Below are 18,493 nucleotides of genomic sequence, written 5' to 3' on the forward strand. Positions count from 1 at the left end.
AACCAAAACTGGCACCTCACAGTACATTACATTAACTACTGCCTGCCAGGCTGTTGCCTTGGCTTTGCCTGTGCGCAGATGGGAGAGGAACTTAACGTTTCCCCTGTTATTACTCAGTAAGTTTTTCATGCTTTTATATTGATTAAACTTGATGTTATTTCCAAAAACAAACAAACAAATCCTACCTACACTAAACCAAAAAAACCCCATCCTACCAACAAAACACCAAAACCTTTCTAGTTTGTGTATGGTAACTTTCACACAGAACAACTCCAATTTGCTGATCATCTATGTGAATCAAAGCTTTCTGTAGTATTAGCATACTAATAACTGTAGGTGTTATTAAAAGTCACAGGTAGATAGATACACACATACATACACAAATGGAAAGCAAAGGGAGTTAAAAACTATCCCTGAGTTGCTGTATGAGCAATCTGGGCTTTTCCACGTTTCCTGTTCCTGCGAACACTTTCTTCACTAAGCTGCTGCATAATTTTTCTGCAAACAGTGAAAAACTGGGAAGTTTCATCTCAGAGATAATTGCCATTGAAGTGGTGGGTGAAGTGATTCCTAGCAATGTATGTAACACCTTTCTTTCCCAAGGGACTAGATTCATCCTTGCATACATTACTGTGTCAGCCATCATGTCACAGTATTAATGCTTATGGTGGTACCTGAACAAAAGGAAACCTGGGTGCACACTGCAGATGGGAGCTGCAAAATACTGGCCGGAAAAAGCAGCAAAGCCCACATGCTGGGGCATGTTATGGCATTCAACAGAAGGGATGTGCAAATGTAGCAGTGGAGTGCTTTGAATACTCCTTAGAGTCATGACAGAGGGAAGGATGCTCTTAAAACAGGGAAGGAATTGCCCCTTTTCTCTAACATCTTCTTGCAAGCTCTGCTCACAGAGACTTTGATGGATGCGGCGCAGACAAGTCACGTGGAGCTGAGCCCGTTTTACTCCAAACCTTCCCACAACCCTCTGCTACCTACAGTGAATCTCAGGCTGGGAAACAGAGTCCTCCGTCTGGAGTCACAGTCCCAGACAGCTGAATGCTTTGGGAAGCTGACACGTGCCTCGGCTTGGGAGACTGCCAGCTCTTTGATGCAGCAGCACTCACAGAGGCTGACTGCAAAGCCTGTGGAGGAGGGAAGGGGTGGAGGAGCCCTTAATTTGGCTGCCAACTTCCAAAGCGCTCACTCGCTCGGGAGGTTATGTGACAGCTGTGATTGAAGCAAGCGTGGGAGGATGCAACTGCAGGAAAGGGAAGCTCTTGGGTTGGGCTGGGTTTTTCAAAATGAAAGCCATAGCGGCATTTGCTGCAATGAGAACACTGCTGTGGGTCAAGCGCCTCTGCTATGGCAAGCTCAGCTAGGAGAGCCACAGGAATGTCCTAGTTAAATGCATGCAAAAGACAACTATTGAGCCATTCAACAGACACCAAGTGCACTACATCAAAAAAGAATCCTGCGTTCAAAGGAACCACACGGGCAGGCAGCAAATACCAGGAGCTAGGAAATGCAGCTGTGCAAGCTATCATTTGCAAAGGACTCACATCCCAGCCAAGGCAGGAGAGAAGGAGACAGAAGAGAAGCTGGTGACAGACTTCATGCCCTGAATAGGCCCTGTTCCTTAGCAAAACACAGAGTGGGCTCTAGCGAGACAGTCCCACTAATGCCTCAAATAAACAATCAAAAAGCTCCCAGCTGCAGAAAGGCTATTGAAAACAAGCACAGGACAAGAAGATTCCTGGCCACTCTCTGCTCGTCCCTCATCTCCATCTGCTGTGCAAAAGTCACAGATATTCTGGGAATGCTCAGAGCTGAATTTCCCTACCTGTTTTTTGCTTCAACGGCTCAACAGAAGATTTCAGCCTGCCTTCTTGAATTGGCCTTTCACTTACATGCACACACACACCCCTCTGCCCCTGTGCCTTTTCTGTGGAGCTGCAGAACAGCTGCAGGTGCATAGACCCTAGCTGAAGCCTCCACTGTTTGTGTGGTACCTGTCAGCAAAGCATTAGTTGCTTTCTTCAACACAGCCATGCAGCTGAGGCCAACCACTGGGCTGCAGTGTCTCAAGGGTGGTCACTAGCAGGTCAGGGATGGAGTCAGAAAGCCAAGAGGGACGAGGCAAGGAATGGACTGCATGCTAGACAGAGAAGCCAGTCTAGAGGCCAAATGGTTAACACCTCCATTTTTACCTACTTTCGGGATCAAAATGTTGTGCTTTTTTCATGCAACAGAAAAAGAACTTAGGGTTTTCTTGTTTCTGAAATCAAATTAGTGCCTGTCAAGTACTAGGGTCATCATACTGGAGACTATGGCTCTCCATTTATCCAGTGGCCAGCACATAAAAAGCAAAATCTCCCAGCATAAGCATGTGGCATACTTCAGTAGTGTGTAATCAGCTGTAGCAGGAGGGCAAAAATTCAATTCAACTTCTTTCACTGAAGCTTCATGCTGTGATGGAGGCAGCTGGGATGACAGCAGCTCACCTAACTTTGGACATCCATGATGGAGGTATCTCTACCACCAGTGACTGACTCACTAAGGTCTCTTTACAGAAAAGGAAAGACGTGTGTAAGTTATTTTTTCTTAGGGTAGACATATAAAATAAGTCCACAGCTGTGCTGGAAGAACACATTTCTTTCCCATTACTGTGAACAGAGTCTCACAGTCTAAAGTCAGGTGAGGTAAATCCTACCTGTACTGACTCAAAATGGGACTGGAAACCCACTGAGTGATGTTGAGAAAATCATCATGGAAAGCACAACATTATGATCTTTTCTGAATCTAATTCCCTCTAAACTTTTGGGCTAGATGTAAAACACAGCTGGAGGGCTCCTTTCTCCTCCCAGCAACTTCTCATGTGGCAGGGCATTTGAATTCATCCTTTTGCACCCCAAAGTTGAGCTTTGGGATAATGTGCAGATACAGGAAAGAAAGTGGATGAAATGCTAATAGTGCAACCCAGCACTGCTCTGAAATTTTGCAGCTACTGTCCTTGCTTCCTGGTCTTGCTCCTCGACACCACCAACCCTACACAAGCTGCCCCATATCTGCAGTTGCAAACTCATCCCTCCCCATATCCCACTGATGGAGGGAGAGAGCAGATTCCATACCTTCAATGGGTTTGGGTACAAAATGTGATGAGGGTTTGGTTTTCTTCACCCGGTTTCCCTTCATAATTTGACCTTCTTTATTGAGTCCCAGGAACCACGCTCGTCCGGATTCTTGCTGCCGGTACAGTGTGGAAGAATAAATAACGTAGTAGTTTTCAAAGACTGATTCCTTAAATTTGCACTCTGGTGTGAAAACATCCTGCAGTGAGAGAGAAAGAGAAGAAAAAGCAATAGAAGCAATTAATCACTGATCTTCTAAATTAGGCAGCATTGAGTGATACACAATGGTCACGCATTACAGTCAGTTTAACAACAGAAAACAACAGGCATCAGCAATGCCAGCTCCCAGCAATAACACAGATCTAGAAAACTCCCTGCTGAAAGAGAAGCTCTCACCTTCACTGACAATGGAGAGCTGCAGTTTACAAAACAGCCCACAGTAAATGGGCTTGAAAAATGTGCAGGAAAACTCAGTAATTTGTGTCCCAGTAAGCTGGAAACACAGCCAGAGCAGTGCCCTTGTCTGCATGTCAAGAGCCACTGTCTGTGTTGGGAATCTTGAAATATTGTGGAGGATGTACGTTCTCCCAGATCCCATTTCTAAGGATTTCGGCTGAAATACTAAGCAAAAAAATAAAAAGAGAACTGAGAAGAAAGATAATACCTTGCTGCTCATCTATCACCAGTGCCTTCCTTTGGGCTCACTCTTACCTTCCCTGTGATGGGCCAGGAGTGTACAATGGTTGGTGTCCAAAACATTGTTGCTTCTTCAAATATTTGTAGGCAAAAGGTTGCTTATAAGGAACATTTAAGTGGATGTGGAGAAACAGAGCACAAGAAACAAGTATGCAATTTATTTATTTTCAAAAGGGGCAGGAGAAAATGCTGGCACAAAGGCTGGATGTTTTTCAAAAAGCAGAAAGAAGTAATTTTAAAGATTTTTGACATCTAAATATTTCTTCAGATACAGAGATGCAGTCTCACACCTGCCCCAGAACAAAAAACAAATGGGCCTGTTAGAGATATCTCCTGAGCCTGTGCTGGTGGTGGAGGAGATAGATAAGAACAAGGATCCCCTATAGGGAGGCTATGTCTTTGCCATTTGTACTGTATTTGCATGAAGTCTTGAAGAGGAAGCTACTCTCAACTATACTCAGGAGGAAAACTTGCCACATACCACAAATTTTTCAAGATTTAAAAATCAGGGAAATATCAGTAAACCTCTCTTAAATCAAGAGCCAAGAGGCAGCCAGCTGGGGGCTCTGTGACAGTGGCCTCAGCTGAACCCTTCACAGAGTCAGACACAGTTATCAGGCTGGGTTTTTTTGGTTTTTTTTTCCCCCCAGACTTTAACTTTGACCAGTAAATTCATCCTGGCCAAACAAATTCTCTCACTGGCTTCCTTAAAACTACTACATTCCTGCAAAAAAAAGCTCCAGTTGCAATGAATAAGCATCTTCTGAAGAAACACTCTCATCAAAAAATCCCTTCTGCAGGACCCAGACAAGGTAGGGTGTCGGAGCCCCCATGAGTGAAGGCAGGCATTGTTGTATCCATCACTCAGGTGAGTGGTGCGCTCTCAAACAAGCTCTAAGCTGAAGGTTACTCTCCTCAGCAAATCCTTGCCACTCACAAGACTTAAGGAGTTTCTGCAGCCTCCCTAATGGAAAGTCCATGATCAACATCAGGGCAAAGCATCTGGAGTATTGCCACGTATTTACTGCAGACCTCATTTAAGAGTGAACATTTTGAACATTCAGCAACACTCAGGAGGTATGTATTCCCACGTGATTTTTGGGGTTATATAAAGTGTTGCTGGTATGACAATAAATCCAATGTGCAACAGACCTACGGAGCCAGGCAGACTTGAAGTCACAGAAGATAAAGAGCAGCAGAAATCACAGAGCTGTGCTGCATGTGTGAAGTTTGCATCAATCATTAGCACCATGCAGATAAAAACACTTTCAGCCCAACGGGTTGTTTTGCCCTATCTGAGGGAATCTTCCTTGCTGCAGAAATAAATATTTTAGGAGGAGGGAGTGAAACAAGTTCAGAGAGATCCAGACGACTTAGAGCACTATAAAACAGTGTTTGAAGTAGCTTCCCAAAAGATCAGTGTTTAAGCGCTTCTTAAATCTGCTCTTTATCTCCAGGCTTTGTCTTGCCTTGGAACACATCGCTCACGTGGGAGCCAGGCAGTTTTCAGCCGATTTCCTCACCAGTCTGCACAGTGTCACCACGTAACATCTAATCTCTACGGACTGCAGGGCCTGAGGCTCTCCTCGGCATGGAGAATAGCTCTAAAACTAGACTGGACAACTCAGTTCCATTTCCCATGCCTTGCTTACCCCCATCAACAAAAAAGGTATTAATAAAATTATCCTTAGGAAGACTGAAAAGTTTGTAGTCAGTGAGGGGAAGCTACTAGGTTGCTCAAAACATGGAATTTACAGTGCATGAGATACTTGGATTTTCAACATTTGTTTTAATTTCAACTTGGAGAAAAGACTACTCTTTTAGTTTTCAATGAAGCAGAAATTTAACAGCAAATGCTTTTTGAAAATGTTCTTTCAGAAAGCAGAACTTTTGGATTCTATAAAGGAGTTATATAAAATTGAAAGTTCTAAGGTAAATATCTGTTTTAAAATTATTGCAGTATGTTTTCTGAAGTTCACAAAAGCACATGCCATAGCATATATCATGTGTACAAAATAAAGCAGTAAAACTATTCTGTTATTTTAAAGTGGTTAAAGACTGTGTTTAAAGACATCTACCTAAGGAACATTTCAAAAAGTAAAGCAAAAATGGTGATTTCCATTAAGTGTTTAAGCTTCCTCAAAATGAGACTAATAAAGAAAGCTCTCCAATTGTTTTTTGTTGGCTGGCTGAGTCCTCCTTCCCCGCAATTTAGTTGAGATACCACTTTAGGACACTAACCACTGCAACAACACCAAAAAACATTCCAGTTATGTCTATTAGGCAGTTTTAGAAACCTCACAAATTTGACAGATAAGTTCTAGTTAAATAATGCCATTTTTGTTCACTATTATAATTTTTCTTATTATGCATATCATTACATTCAGCAACAGCAGGGCTCCCACTGTGCCATGCAAAGACAAACACACCGGGATAAAATTCCTTCTACCCCCAAAATGATAATTTAGTATGTATAATCCTATAATGCTGACAGACAGTAAAAGCCTATAAAAATAAACTACACACACAAAGTCACACACCCAACATACAAAGGAAGGAGCAGGCAGCAAGGTGGCACAGCGGAAAATCACCGCAAGAGCTCCTTAGTTTTCTTCACAGACCCCTTAAGAAATGGGCTCAGTTTTCATGAAAACACTCAAAAAAGTTCCTTTCCAATTGCCAGTCTGTCACCCGCCTAGGATTTTGAAGCTCGGCCGTGCCTTTCCCGCCATGCAACCTGTCACCAGTGATAAGGACTGTGCCTGCAATTCAGCAAATGCTTTTGCCACGCCAAAGAAAGCAGGGAGAATCCATCTCCATCCCCTGGAGCCAGCGGGGCTCTGCAGGTTCAAGCACCAGAAATCTCTGCTGCAGACACCACAGGTGCAGACCGGACACAAAGGGCAGGCAGATGGAGAACGAAAACAGGCTCATGGAAAAGAGATGGGACAGGCAAGCAGGACACGGACGGTGCTTCTGAGGGGCTCAGGCCACTCTCCCAAATGCTGCACATTTGGCATGTCTTCTAAATCTATTTAGCACTCACATCTGTATGTTTTTCTTCATCATTATCTTCTTGGTGGCCAATGTCAAGCCTCCAACATTTACAAGAAACAGCTATATTGTGTCACTTAGTTTCTGCCCATGTCTCTCATTGAGGGCTTTGTGGTACCAATAACAAAGGGCTATTTGGATATTAACAGCAGTACCTCTACCAGTTTTACTGCCAAAATTAGTTGTGGTAATTATGTTAAATCAAGTGGGAACTGTTGTTTCGGTTGTCTTGGAATGAGAAGAGCTGGACAGAAACAGGAAACTGCAGGTGAGCTTAACAGGCTTCACACTAACAAGGTAGTTCTTAACAGTAAATGCTTTACAGACTGAAAACTCAAGATAACTGAAGGTATTTTTGGAAAAGCACTGAACTATTGGCTATACCTCTGAGGCATGAAGGGTTTATTTATTTATTTTTTTAAAAAAGATGAATTCACTGTTGATGAAATGTGCTAGATGGGCAGACTTAGAGTCCAACATTTCCTCTTCATCCCAAAGGTACAGAGTGGGTTAAAAGCAGCAAAACATAGCAAAACCTCAGGTTATCTCCCCCCACCATGCTTCTGACAAGCCATCCTCCTCCAGACCTAATGGCAGGATAAGCAGTACCCACTTTACTCTATGACTTGGTGCAGGGACCTCTCAGGAGAGGCTTATAATAAACCCCACTCATTTAATTTCCGTACTCTCTACTTGGTGGAAATAACACGACCAGGTACAAGACAGTGAGAGGACAGATGGCTTCATCTTCCAATCAATAGCCTTTTTAGAGCCTTTAAACAAAGCAATAAATTGTGACTCTATCTTCTGTAAAAACTCCATTGGACTCTCAGTTCCTTGTCAGCACCACTGTAAACTCAGCTCACTCAGAAAACTCACCAGTTCTCTTCATTAAAGATGTTTGTGATTTAGAGAAAAAAGAAAATTGTCTGTTTTTATCTTCACATGAAACATATACTTATAACAAAATTATTTTTGGACAGAAGGTAAATAAATAGATATAGATCCTGAGGTATTTTGTTAAATGTCTGTAGATATTACTGAAAACATTTTGAAAAAAAAAAAACCTTTTTTTGTTAAACTAAAAACCTGCATTAAATATTTGTAAAAGAAATCTTAGTAATTTCTATGCAAAATGATTAGTGTCTGCCTGCAACTTGTTTTCTATATCTCAATCCAATCCTTTGAACAAAAGGCAATTCCAGTAAGACAGAGTAATAGATTTGCTTTAAAAAATAAATGTAAGTCTGGTTTCTGCTAACTCCAGTTTTCTTGTATTTGAAATTGCAGAGTATATAAAAAAAATGGCAGCTATCACACAGAACATTAGGGAGACCACATTCAATGACACTTTGAATCAAAGAAGAGAGCTAAATGGACGTGACTGTCATTTGGGGGGTTTTGCACTATGTCAGGCCAGCTCAGGGAGAGCATAAGGTACCATGGATTGCTCCCTAAGCCATTTCTGTTTTAGAAAAAAACAGATGTTCAATTTATCCTTGATCCCAATAGTATTACCTGCCATATGTAGATGGAAATGTGGACTGGACGTCCAGACGCAAGCTGAAACAACCTTGATATAATCTGGGTCAGTCTGGTCCTTCAGGGGAGTGTTGGAAATGTCTGGCTGCATCTGCCCCCCTCCCCTTTCCTTCTAGCATAAGCTGGGGGTGGGATGCAAGAGGACGGATTTTTCCTGACCTGCTACGGTCAGGAAAATCTATCCCAGGCTCTTAGTCTTGAACACAAAAAGTTCAACTAGATTCTCCTTTGCACTTCTGTCAAGCAGGAGAAGCTCCACAGACCTCCGTGGAGAAGCGTCACTATTAAATGTGGGCGTGAGGTTGAAGTCAGGCCCGGGGTCCTCAGCGAATGCACAGTCACCCCCTGAAGCAGAGTCAGCACTTGGCTCCTTTGAAAAATGCCCATCGACATGACCACCCAGATGCATGCGGACGATCAGTTAGGGCGATGGATTACCCTACATTCCATCGATGCACACACACACTCAAGGAAACCATTACAGGAGCCTGTCTGGGAAACCTGCAGTCACCCGGGGACTGGCTGCGATTTCTGGGAGCTGCTGGCTGCCTGGGGAGTGATTACCGCGCTCGGCGGCTCTGCCACCGCTCATTGAGAAATGCCGCTCGCGTCTCTGAATGAGCGCGCAGGCTGGGCAGCCCCGCGGCTGCACGCACAGCAGCGCCGGGAAGCCATGTCCGGGAAGGCTCCTGAGCCCGATCGAAAGCCGCTGCAGATGCGGCGTGCAGCGGGGGCCAGGCAGCTGCAGTCTAATTACACTGCTCTGCATGTAGGGCATAACAGCGGGGCAAGGTAAGACCACGCTCCAGAGGCATGGGCACAAGGATGCCACGGCAGCAGGCAATCCTGGTGATGCTCCGAGCGACAGGGAGCAGTGCCAGCCCCTGCCCAGACGAGGCTGGGAGCACCGCTGCCACCAGCACACTGGGCGTCCTCACCGGGAGGTGCAAAGAGCAGTACCCTCCGTGAGCGATGGCATGGTGGTACTGGGTACGTGCTTCTGTCTGACCATGAGGGCCAGAGAGTGCCTGCCCTCTGATTTGCCTGGGCCAAGCTCTGCCTGGCACAGAGGCACCCGCCATCCTCTGGGCCGCGGTGGGAATGATGACAGGTTTTCCTGCGCTTGCATTCAGGGACAGCAAAGAAGCCAGTGGGAAGGATGTCACTAGCTGTTGTATCCCAGCTGCTTGCTCAGCATCCCTCAGGACTAGGACACTTGTTTGTGCTGTCTGCCATTTCCCTACAAACATTCTCAAAATTGCCAAATAAATAAAGATCTTTCTTTCTTTTTTTTTTTTTTTTCCGGAAGATCTCCCTTTATTATAACCCAAAGGAGAATCACAAATATACACATCCACACACAAACCTAATGACTTAATAAATTTAGTCACTGAAACTAGCAGCTATAAAAGAAAAAGCCCATTCTGCAAGTAGTTTGTGTCACTGTTTAGGAAAGGGATGTTAATTACGAGTGTTGAAATATCTAACAAACACATTCCCAGAGTAATAGTTTTCCTTTGTTTACAGCACTTACGGGTTTCTCTTTATGTTCCGCACAATTACTGTGCCAGACCTTCAGATGGGATAAAAGCACTGAACTGCACCAAAGTCTATGGCACAGCAAGGATTTCCTCACAGAGAATCTGGCTTGGGATATTCACTGATGTTCGTGTTAATACTTAAGAGTTTATCAAGTCATTAAAAACACATTAAGTAACCTCCTGTCAATACTGAATCACAAGCATCATCAGAGCCATCAGCAGTGGCATTTCACTAAGGTTGTCAAGGTAGACCATGGAATGACTGGATCATGTTCACTGTCTGTATGAATGCTGCTCCATTCAAAGGAAAAGGATGGCATTGGAAAAGAGCATCTACTTTTCTCGGCTCCTACCCAGTAAAGCCCATTCCACATTGCCCACTGACCTCAGCCAGAGCAGGGTTTAATCAAAGCTCCCTTTGGTGCCACCAGCACTGAGCATCTGACACGTGACCACAAATCTCATATTGACAAGCTTGTTCCTGGCATACTCATATTCCCAGGACAGGTTTTTAACCATGTAGTTCCTTTTCACAGAATACACCCCACTGCAGACAACTTCAGCAGTTCCACAGGGAACGACGCCTTAGGTACAGTCTGACTGACTTCAGTGTCCTCCTACTTCAGTGTAGCTTCCCTGATGACCTAGGGTTGCATCTATCTGGAAATGTTTTAAAATAATTATAGCTGAGCTCTCTTGGCACGTGATCAAGAACTGCAAATTTGCATCCAAACCTTACATCTAATCACATCTTTGTCCAGATGGCAGGTGATATTCTACTGTTCACACTCCACTTTTCCTCCCCCTTCTAGTTCCATAAGAGACTGGTGACAAGTCTTCTTGGTGGCCTTTTAGAAGTAGGAAAGAGGAGATACACTTTAAAATAACAAGCTGCTACAAAAATATGGGATTCTATAGCCCTGCTGCAGAGCACAGATTCACTTGATGAGACAATATGGTATCTGCAAGCTCTTTGGCTCTGCCTGGACCATCTGTGGATTAGAGGGAGCACATTTTCAAACAAATGGGCAAAAAACTCTAGTGCTGGACACTCGTCCAGCTCTCTGTACTTTGTAATTAAGCTACAGATCTTTGTATGTGAATACAAGCCTTTCTAAGGCACCCTTTGGTGTTTGAGGCCTGATTAAACTATCCATGTCACCCTAGAGAAGGCTTATGGATGCTGCAGACACAGATGTGATTGCAGCTCATGTAGATGTTTTCAAGGTAACACTGCAGCAGAGCAGCAAGGACATCTGCCTGGGCGCATGGCTTAGTACTGACCAAAGCCTGGTGGCAGGTTCTGCAGCACACACCAAGCTTTCTGCCTCAGCTAGCTAGTTACCTCGATCAAAATGAGCTCATATAGATCTATACAAGCTACAGTCTCCCATTTCGCTACAAAGCAGATGAACTCAGGTAGTTGGGGGATACAAATTCAAATCTGTCTATCCCATCACACCTCAATATTGTGTTCTGCTTTCAGCTCTTGGCCTGTCCAACACGCAGACCTGTTTTAACTAAGCACCTCATAAGGTTAAAAATGCCTAAATTCACTGTTCTGGCCTTTGGCGGGCTGCTCATCATCCAACGCTGATACAAACACAGCTTTCGGTTTAATGAGTGCTGACAAGAACATAACTCAGGGTGACTCTGAAAGCTGGACTGCTCACTTCCACACCTCCCTGGAGAGCAGTGGGTTTTGCTACACACACCTGGGTAGGCTGGGTGAAAGACCAGGCTCAGGGAGTAAGACTGAATAGCTTTATGTACAGTATTATCCAGGGAAGACAGCGCACTGAGCAAATTGCAGATGAGACACAGAGAGCAAGTGGCATGTTTTGTTTGCTTGCTTTTTTTCTTAATGATGGACCCAAAATTCGAGTTCACGGCTGGACAGAACAAATTTTAATCCCTTCTCTTCAAAACATAAGGTATATTTGGATCTTAATTGTTTGGTTTGTTGCATAATTTTGGGTCTTATTTCAAGCTGGAAATTTAACATCTTCTAAAATTTAGAGTTGTTAATAACTGGAGAAGTGATCACACCATAGCTCATTCCAATGGCACTTGGCCCATCCAGTTCTGCATTACCCTTCTAAAAAACCAATCGCTTCCTAAAAAGGGGGTTTTCTGACAGCAGTCTCTTGTACTCTATTACTGGTAGCTTGGGCATCTCATGAATTCATCCCAGGATCAACTTCTCAGTTCCTAATCTGGGAATCCCAATTCATCCATTGTCTTCTCTGCATTCTATTTTTCTGACAAAGTATCTGAAATTGGTATTGATGATAGAAACTCCTTTTACTCCAAAGCAGGAGTCAGAAATATATCTTTGCATTTCAGAGATAATGATCATGAGACAAGATGGAGATATGTTAGTCGCACACAAGAAAAACAGATTTCCTAAATTAGTATCTTACTGCCTCAGCTGCTAATGCCTGAAATAACCATGAAGAAAAATAATAATATAAGAACCCTAAAAATACAGCCAGATGGGATGCTTTGAGCCTGTGATCTCTCTACAGGGCCAGAGAGAGTTTCTTGGCATCAGTTTGTCTGAGCCTGAGTACAGGGCACCATAAAGTGGTTTGTGGCCTTTGGTCACCTTTACAATATTGCTATTTTTCATACTGGTGATAATAATAATGTATAAACTAAAATAATGATTATGCATTCATAAACATGATCCTTTTGTTCTAATATTCTAGAGAAACCTCTTAGTTGACAATTAGCTTTAAATATTATATTTATCACATTATTATTTATATTAAGATTAGCCTCAAAGGATCAAACCAGAGTACCAATGCTTTGGGCATTTAAGAAAACCACTCTCACCATGACAGAGTACAGGGAAGAGCTCTTATTTTCTACATTTTTGTGCAGAGATTTTGAGCAGTGAAAGACCAACTGGCTTGTTGAGTGTTTTGTAAAACAAGAGGTGTCAAAGCTAACATACAAATTTATTTCCCCTGCATCCCAGTCCAGTTTCTTACGCAAAACTCCTCTCTTTCTGATATGGGCAGAAGATAACAGGACTTGCCAAGAAGCTCACCAGGCCTAATACAACTGTAAGCTTCTGATGTACTAAGATTGCCTCTTGCCTTTGACTCTTAAATTCAAACTGCAAGACTTACTGGAATGCACCATCACTGACACGCTCCCTATCTTTTCTAATGCTGAAAAGATCTCTCCTGCATTAAACCAATTTCAGAGCTGTCATGACCAGGGCTGGAAATTCAATTTCTTTGCTGCTAAAACTTCCATCCTGAAAATGAGTGGTGCTAAATTATTAATATTTTGACAACTTACTGACAGGTTGGCTACAACTGGCCAATTAACTGCAAGCCCTGTGGTCTAAAGCATCAGCAGAGGCTGGGGTGAGCTTGTTTTGGACAGCTGGGATCTTACAACCCACAGGAAATGTTATGAAGGGTGGCAATTGATGTGGCTTTTTCTTCCCCCTTGTTACAGCTGCAGTAGCACCTACACACAGAGAAAGGAAAGGTTCACAGTATATTCTTAGGCTGAGTCCAGCTCTGCTACCCATCTGGAAGGCCAAAGGAAACCCACCAAGATCTGTGCCTCAAAGCCTGGGTCTGCAAGGTTTCTGCTGACTCAGCTAGCAAAAAAAGCCAGTGGTGCTTTCCTAACGACTGCCAGGACAACACTAAGGTGTCTGCCCCATCTCTCCCCTGGGGGATGCTCTACCTTCAGCCAAGCAAAACACATGCCCAATGTTTCAAATCCCTCTGCTCATTGTCCAGAACACCAGTGAATGTGCATTTGTGCTATAAAGGCAGGCTGTGAAGAGAAGCTACGGGCACATTTCTCTTGGTCCTAAATATTATTTACTAGCAACAAAGAGAGCTTGTTGGTGAACATCCATCATGTAATCACAATATTCAACTATAAGTCCTGTGAGCAGGCACCTCTGCTGGTCCTGACTCCTTCAGGCTACATGTTCTTGAGCCAGATGCTCTAGGACCAGTGCCCCATCCGAAATTCTTTACATTTTTACTGTCTTTAGTTATATATGATAGAGGGAGGGGATATCCAGCATGAGGAATGAATTAGCCCCCAGTTCCTCTGAACATTTTTGGGGATAGAGAAAGAGGGAGAGGATGTTTGGCATGAAGTGCAGATAGTCCTTTGTTCATTTATTTCCTGGGAATCAGAAAATCAGCCAACTTGGTTGTGATAGAAGTCCAATCCACATATTGACCACAGTATCTCTGCTTAGCCTGAAAGAGCCGACAAATCTCACAGCCCAAAACAACTTTACTGAGAAGACCAGGTTTATTTATATCTTGAATCGATTTTCACGTGTGTTCTGACAGCCTTACTTTTTTCCTCTTACAGTATCATTTTGATATGAAATACCATGTGGACAATGCACAAGCATTTTGTACAGACCCAAACTATGCCACAGCTTAGATCAGACTGTTCTAGTGTAGGAAGCCAAGCGATCCATCGTAGCTGACTCTCTGCTTCCCAGGAATCAGACAGATGGAAGTGTATCATAAGGGATTTTACAATAGTGGCTATAGTGAAATTTTTCACTCTGTTGCACACTTTGCTAGAGACCTCAGATTAGCTTTGGCATCTGATCCTGTTCAGAAGCCAACTAATGACTGCAATTTCCAATCTAAGATAATATAGCCACTCTAGAGGGAGAATAATATAATACAGTGACTTTATTTGGCATAATGCACAGTAAAGCAGGAGACCATTTTACTCTGTTACTAATATATAGAAGACTGTGCAACTGTCTTTAAAATATACGACCCAAAACACATCAAAAAAGCAATCCAGAGTTAAGAATTAGTATCTGCTATTTGTAGCTACTTATTGCAAGAGTCTCAGATCCAGGACTTACAGTCAGATCTGTGTACATTTGAATTTGGTTTACAGAAGCTGTGTCTGTAACTCAAGTCACGCAGTGCAACAGGAACAAATGCGTAGACTGAAACTGTTGGTGGCGAGGACCCGATATTTGCACTATACACACATCAAGGTGGGTTCAAGCTGGCCTACCTGTTATCTGGTCCCACAGCCTAAATGCCTAACACACTAGGGGCACTCCTGGAGCGTATCCTTCACTTTAGCTTCATCCAAAATCCAGTGTCCATAGTCAAAGACCACTCAGTGATGCAAACCAAAGAATAGTAAATGAGAGCGATTGGAGGATTTGCTCCAAAAGTGTACACCCAGAGATGGCTGGGGTAGCTGGCTTACTGGAAGAGGGTATAAGAAAGTTGGCATGTGACATATGCAAAATGCCAGCAATCTGCTTGCATGTTGACTGTTCTTAAAAGGAGCTGGTGGGTCTGTGTGTGTTGTGCTTTAAACACATACTGGGAAAACAGGGATGTGAACAGGATGCTGTAACCTGGATCGTCTCTGGACAGACAAGATCCTCTTCTCCTGTAGTGCAGTTTGCACTTTAAATTGTTTCTCTGTGATCTGAAATGCCTCACAGTCACACTGAATGTAGGAACAAGAAGCCTCTTGAAAGCACTTACCACCACCATCAACTACAAGAAACAGCCTCATTTAATAATAATAACAAAAAAGGACAGTTGTTGAGCCTGCCTATTTGAATCGCAGTACTTTGCTTGCATAAAGTCTGGAGTTGACTACATATCTCAGCTGGGTCCCTCAGGGATCTAAAAATACTTTTATTAGCACGATAAATTTTAAAGAAATCTAGATTATCTGTTCTAACAAACAGATTAAAAGGGGGAAGGAAACTTCAGGGCTGTCCTGACTACATCACTGAACAAGGAACCTGTCACTACATGCTTTCTTCTGTGCTAGTCCAGAACGTAAGAAAAAATGAAAAAGAGAAACTTATTTGCTCATGGACGTAACAATCCTTCCTCCTTATCCACAATATTTCATAGTTTTCATGTGTCTTGATTACTGTCATGTCTTGATGTGGAGATGCTAAGTCCTGAATCACTCAGCGCAGCAGCAAGAAGAGAATCGGATCCTCTAAAACTCTTTAAAGTTGGACTACACAGTCTGTTCACAGAATAAACACTGATTCATGAATGTTTCAATTAAAATGGATATTATCACTTTCATAACACAGGCAACAAAGGAGAAGATTAAAACTCCTGTGGGAATGTAATTTCTAGCACTTGAAGCAAAAGACACGATAACCCAAAGTCCCGAAATGTTTTCTTACGTCAACTCATTCAAAGTCAGAGATTTCTTGCAAGCAAAATTATTTAGCAAAATTCTATTATCAGATGATGTATTCAAACTAACAGACCTGAACAGTAACTTCTGGCCCTACAGTCTAGGTTGGGTCAGTAACAGGCACGCAGTCTTTCGCCATGTTCAAAACTGTCGTGCAGGGAAATGAACAGTGTAGCCATGAACCACTCTCAGCATATTTCAAAACATGAAGCATTTGGAAGGCGAAAACCTGTGAAGCAGAAATTCAATCAGGCAAGTGGGAGAATGCTCATAAAATCATTGGACTTTATTTACTAGTTTTACACTACTGCTTCTCTATTGACCTAACTGAAGCAATTATATTGCTAATATGCTCAGAAAAACATGCAACAAGCCTATGCACTTAGAAGAATATACAGAAAGTAAGAGCACCATGGGGATCATTTTATTTAGAAGAGGGCAGTAAAGAAATATGAGGCATGTGTGGCACAAGAGAAAAATAATGAGAGCTGTGAGATTTTGCTTTTTAAGCTGGTCATAAAAAAAATAAGCTTTCAACTGACAAGGATGCTTTAAGAAGTCTGCTTTCTAAATTTAACTCTGATATTGAAAAGTCTTGGATTTTGTTCTTTTGTCTTTTTTATTAGCGTAAACTTGATAAAAAATGAGGCATGATAATCCTGGTGCTACCCATTTTCAAAAGCCATTTTTTAGCTTTAGACTCTTCAGAGGGTGCAGATAACATTTGCATGGATTCAAAGCCATTGCAGAAAGAATGTTCCTTAAGGGCAGAGCTGGCTGTAAGGTCTAATACGATAGGGCTGAGATTCAAAATCAGTAGCATTCACATTAATAGCCATTAAATTATTTATTCATATCAGGCTCTGGAAACCAGCAGAAAGACTAGGTTGTTCTGAAGGGCTCAACTCTCAAGTAAACTTTGTTGCATGACTTACTTGCAGTTACTGTTCTGAGGAAGGTACATTCATTTTTACAAGTCCTGAATGCATGCTAAAGCCTTTTGTTCCTTCTTTCCCCAATTTTCTGAATGATCAAAAAAATCTGTACACCCATTACCATACATACCCAGGAACCAGTCACTGTGATGCAGCAGAGCCCATGCTCCAACACAGCAGGACAAGGAGCAGGCAGCGTGAAAGGGACGCCCTGAACTATTTGATCCAGTCCTTGCTACTCATGACACCAGTTCTGATCAAAGCTCCGTTTTATAACTCTCTGGTTTCTTTCCCCTGCTGCTTACAGTGCAAGGTGCTTTCAGAAGCCCCCTGCTGCAAGAGGTACAAATCTTCTGCTTTCCAGCCAAAATCGAACCCAAAGTACCCAGTGAAAGAGGAGTCAGGTTCATGAGTCTCAAGGGTCTCCTGCGGAAAGGCAGCCCGCCCTGCAAGGCGCAGCCCCTGCCTTCAAACGCATTTGCCCCCTTCACCCCACCAGCCACCTAGAGCAGCTGCTCTGGCCTTCTCACCACGACCATGTGAAAAGCTGAGACAGGTTGTCACTGACAGTGTTACAAGCCTTACTTTTTTTTTTTGTTTCCTCTCAGTGCTTCACAGATCTAAAGTAGCCTCTCTGTGCCTCTTCCCTCTATTGAAAAACATTTAAGAAACAGCCCATCACATCTTGTCTGTTGAGGCCAGAGAGACAGGCAGCAGGGCCACACAAAATAACTGGAGCTGCAAAAGAAGCTAACAAGGTGGCATTCTGCACTAAAAAAGTTCTCAGCTTTTTTTTCCCCACTTGTGTCCTGAGCCCTACTACTGACCTTGATCCATTTAATTACCTCCATAACCAAATTACATTGTAGCAGAATGTAATTATGCAATCAAGTAATGAGCTGTAGTTTTGCTCTTGGTCTTCTGTGCAAAGCCATCTTTGAAGATGGCGATAAAAGAAGCAATCATTACAAAAGGACAACTCAGCCCCATGTACCAATTACTGGGCATGATGCAGGGGACAATATCTGCTGGCGACACTGATACATCAGCTGCTTCTCTCAGGCAGCTGGCAGCTCCCTCTGTGTTGCAGCCTCACAGCGAGCACTGTGGATTTCATCCTGACGCCAGACATATGCTCACAACAGGCATGGTGGGGAATGGGGCAGCGTTCCTTAATGACACCAACCTCTCCAGTGAGCCATCTTGGTTTCAAACACTCTTATTAAAACTGACTTAAGAACAGCTGTCCTGAGCCAGACCAACAGTCAGGCAATGGCCAGTAGCAGGTGCCTAGGTAAAAGTGTAAAAACAGGCCAAACTTGTAGCGGAATCTTCCCTTGTTTCCAGGGGATGTGGAGCTCACAACTGCCAGGTCAGGACACAGGAGATA

At 43.1% G+C, this 18,493-nt stretch overlaps 1 protein-coding gene across 3 annotated transcripts in view; it reads right to left on the reverse strand.

Moving 5' to 3' along the window:
• The window catches only part of FGF12 (fibroblast growth factor 12), a 247,446-nt gene that overhangs the window by 6,630 nt on the left and 222,323 nt on the right, over window positions 1-18,493 (reverse strand). For all 3 annotated transcript variants that reach the window (XM_067301797.1, XM_067301795.1, XM_013955411.2), the window contains exon 4: window positions 3,129-3,327. In XM_067301797.1, the coding sequence (XP_067157898.1) occupies window positions 3,129-3,327 (199 nt within the window). The remainder of the gene's footprint in view (window positions 1-3,128; window positions 3,328-18,493) is intronic.

Source organism: Apteryx mantelli, chromosome 9, assembly GCF_036417845.1.
Source record: "Apteryx mantelli isolate bAptMan1 chromosome 9, bAptMan1.hap1, whole genome shotgun sequence".
Lineage (NCBI taxonomy): Eukaryota > Metazoa > Chordata > Aves > Apterygiformes > Apterygidae > Apteryx > Apteryx mantelli.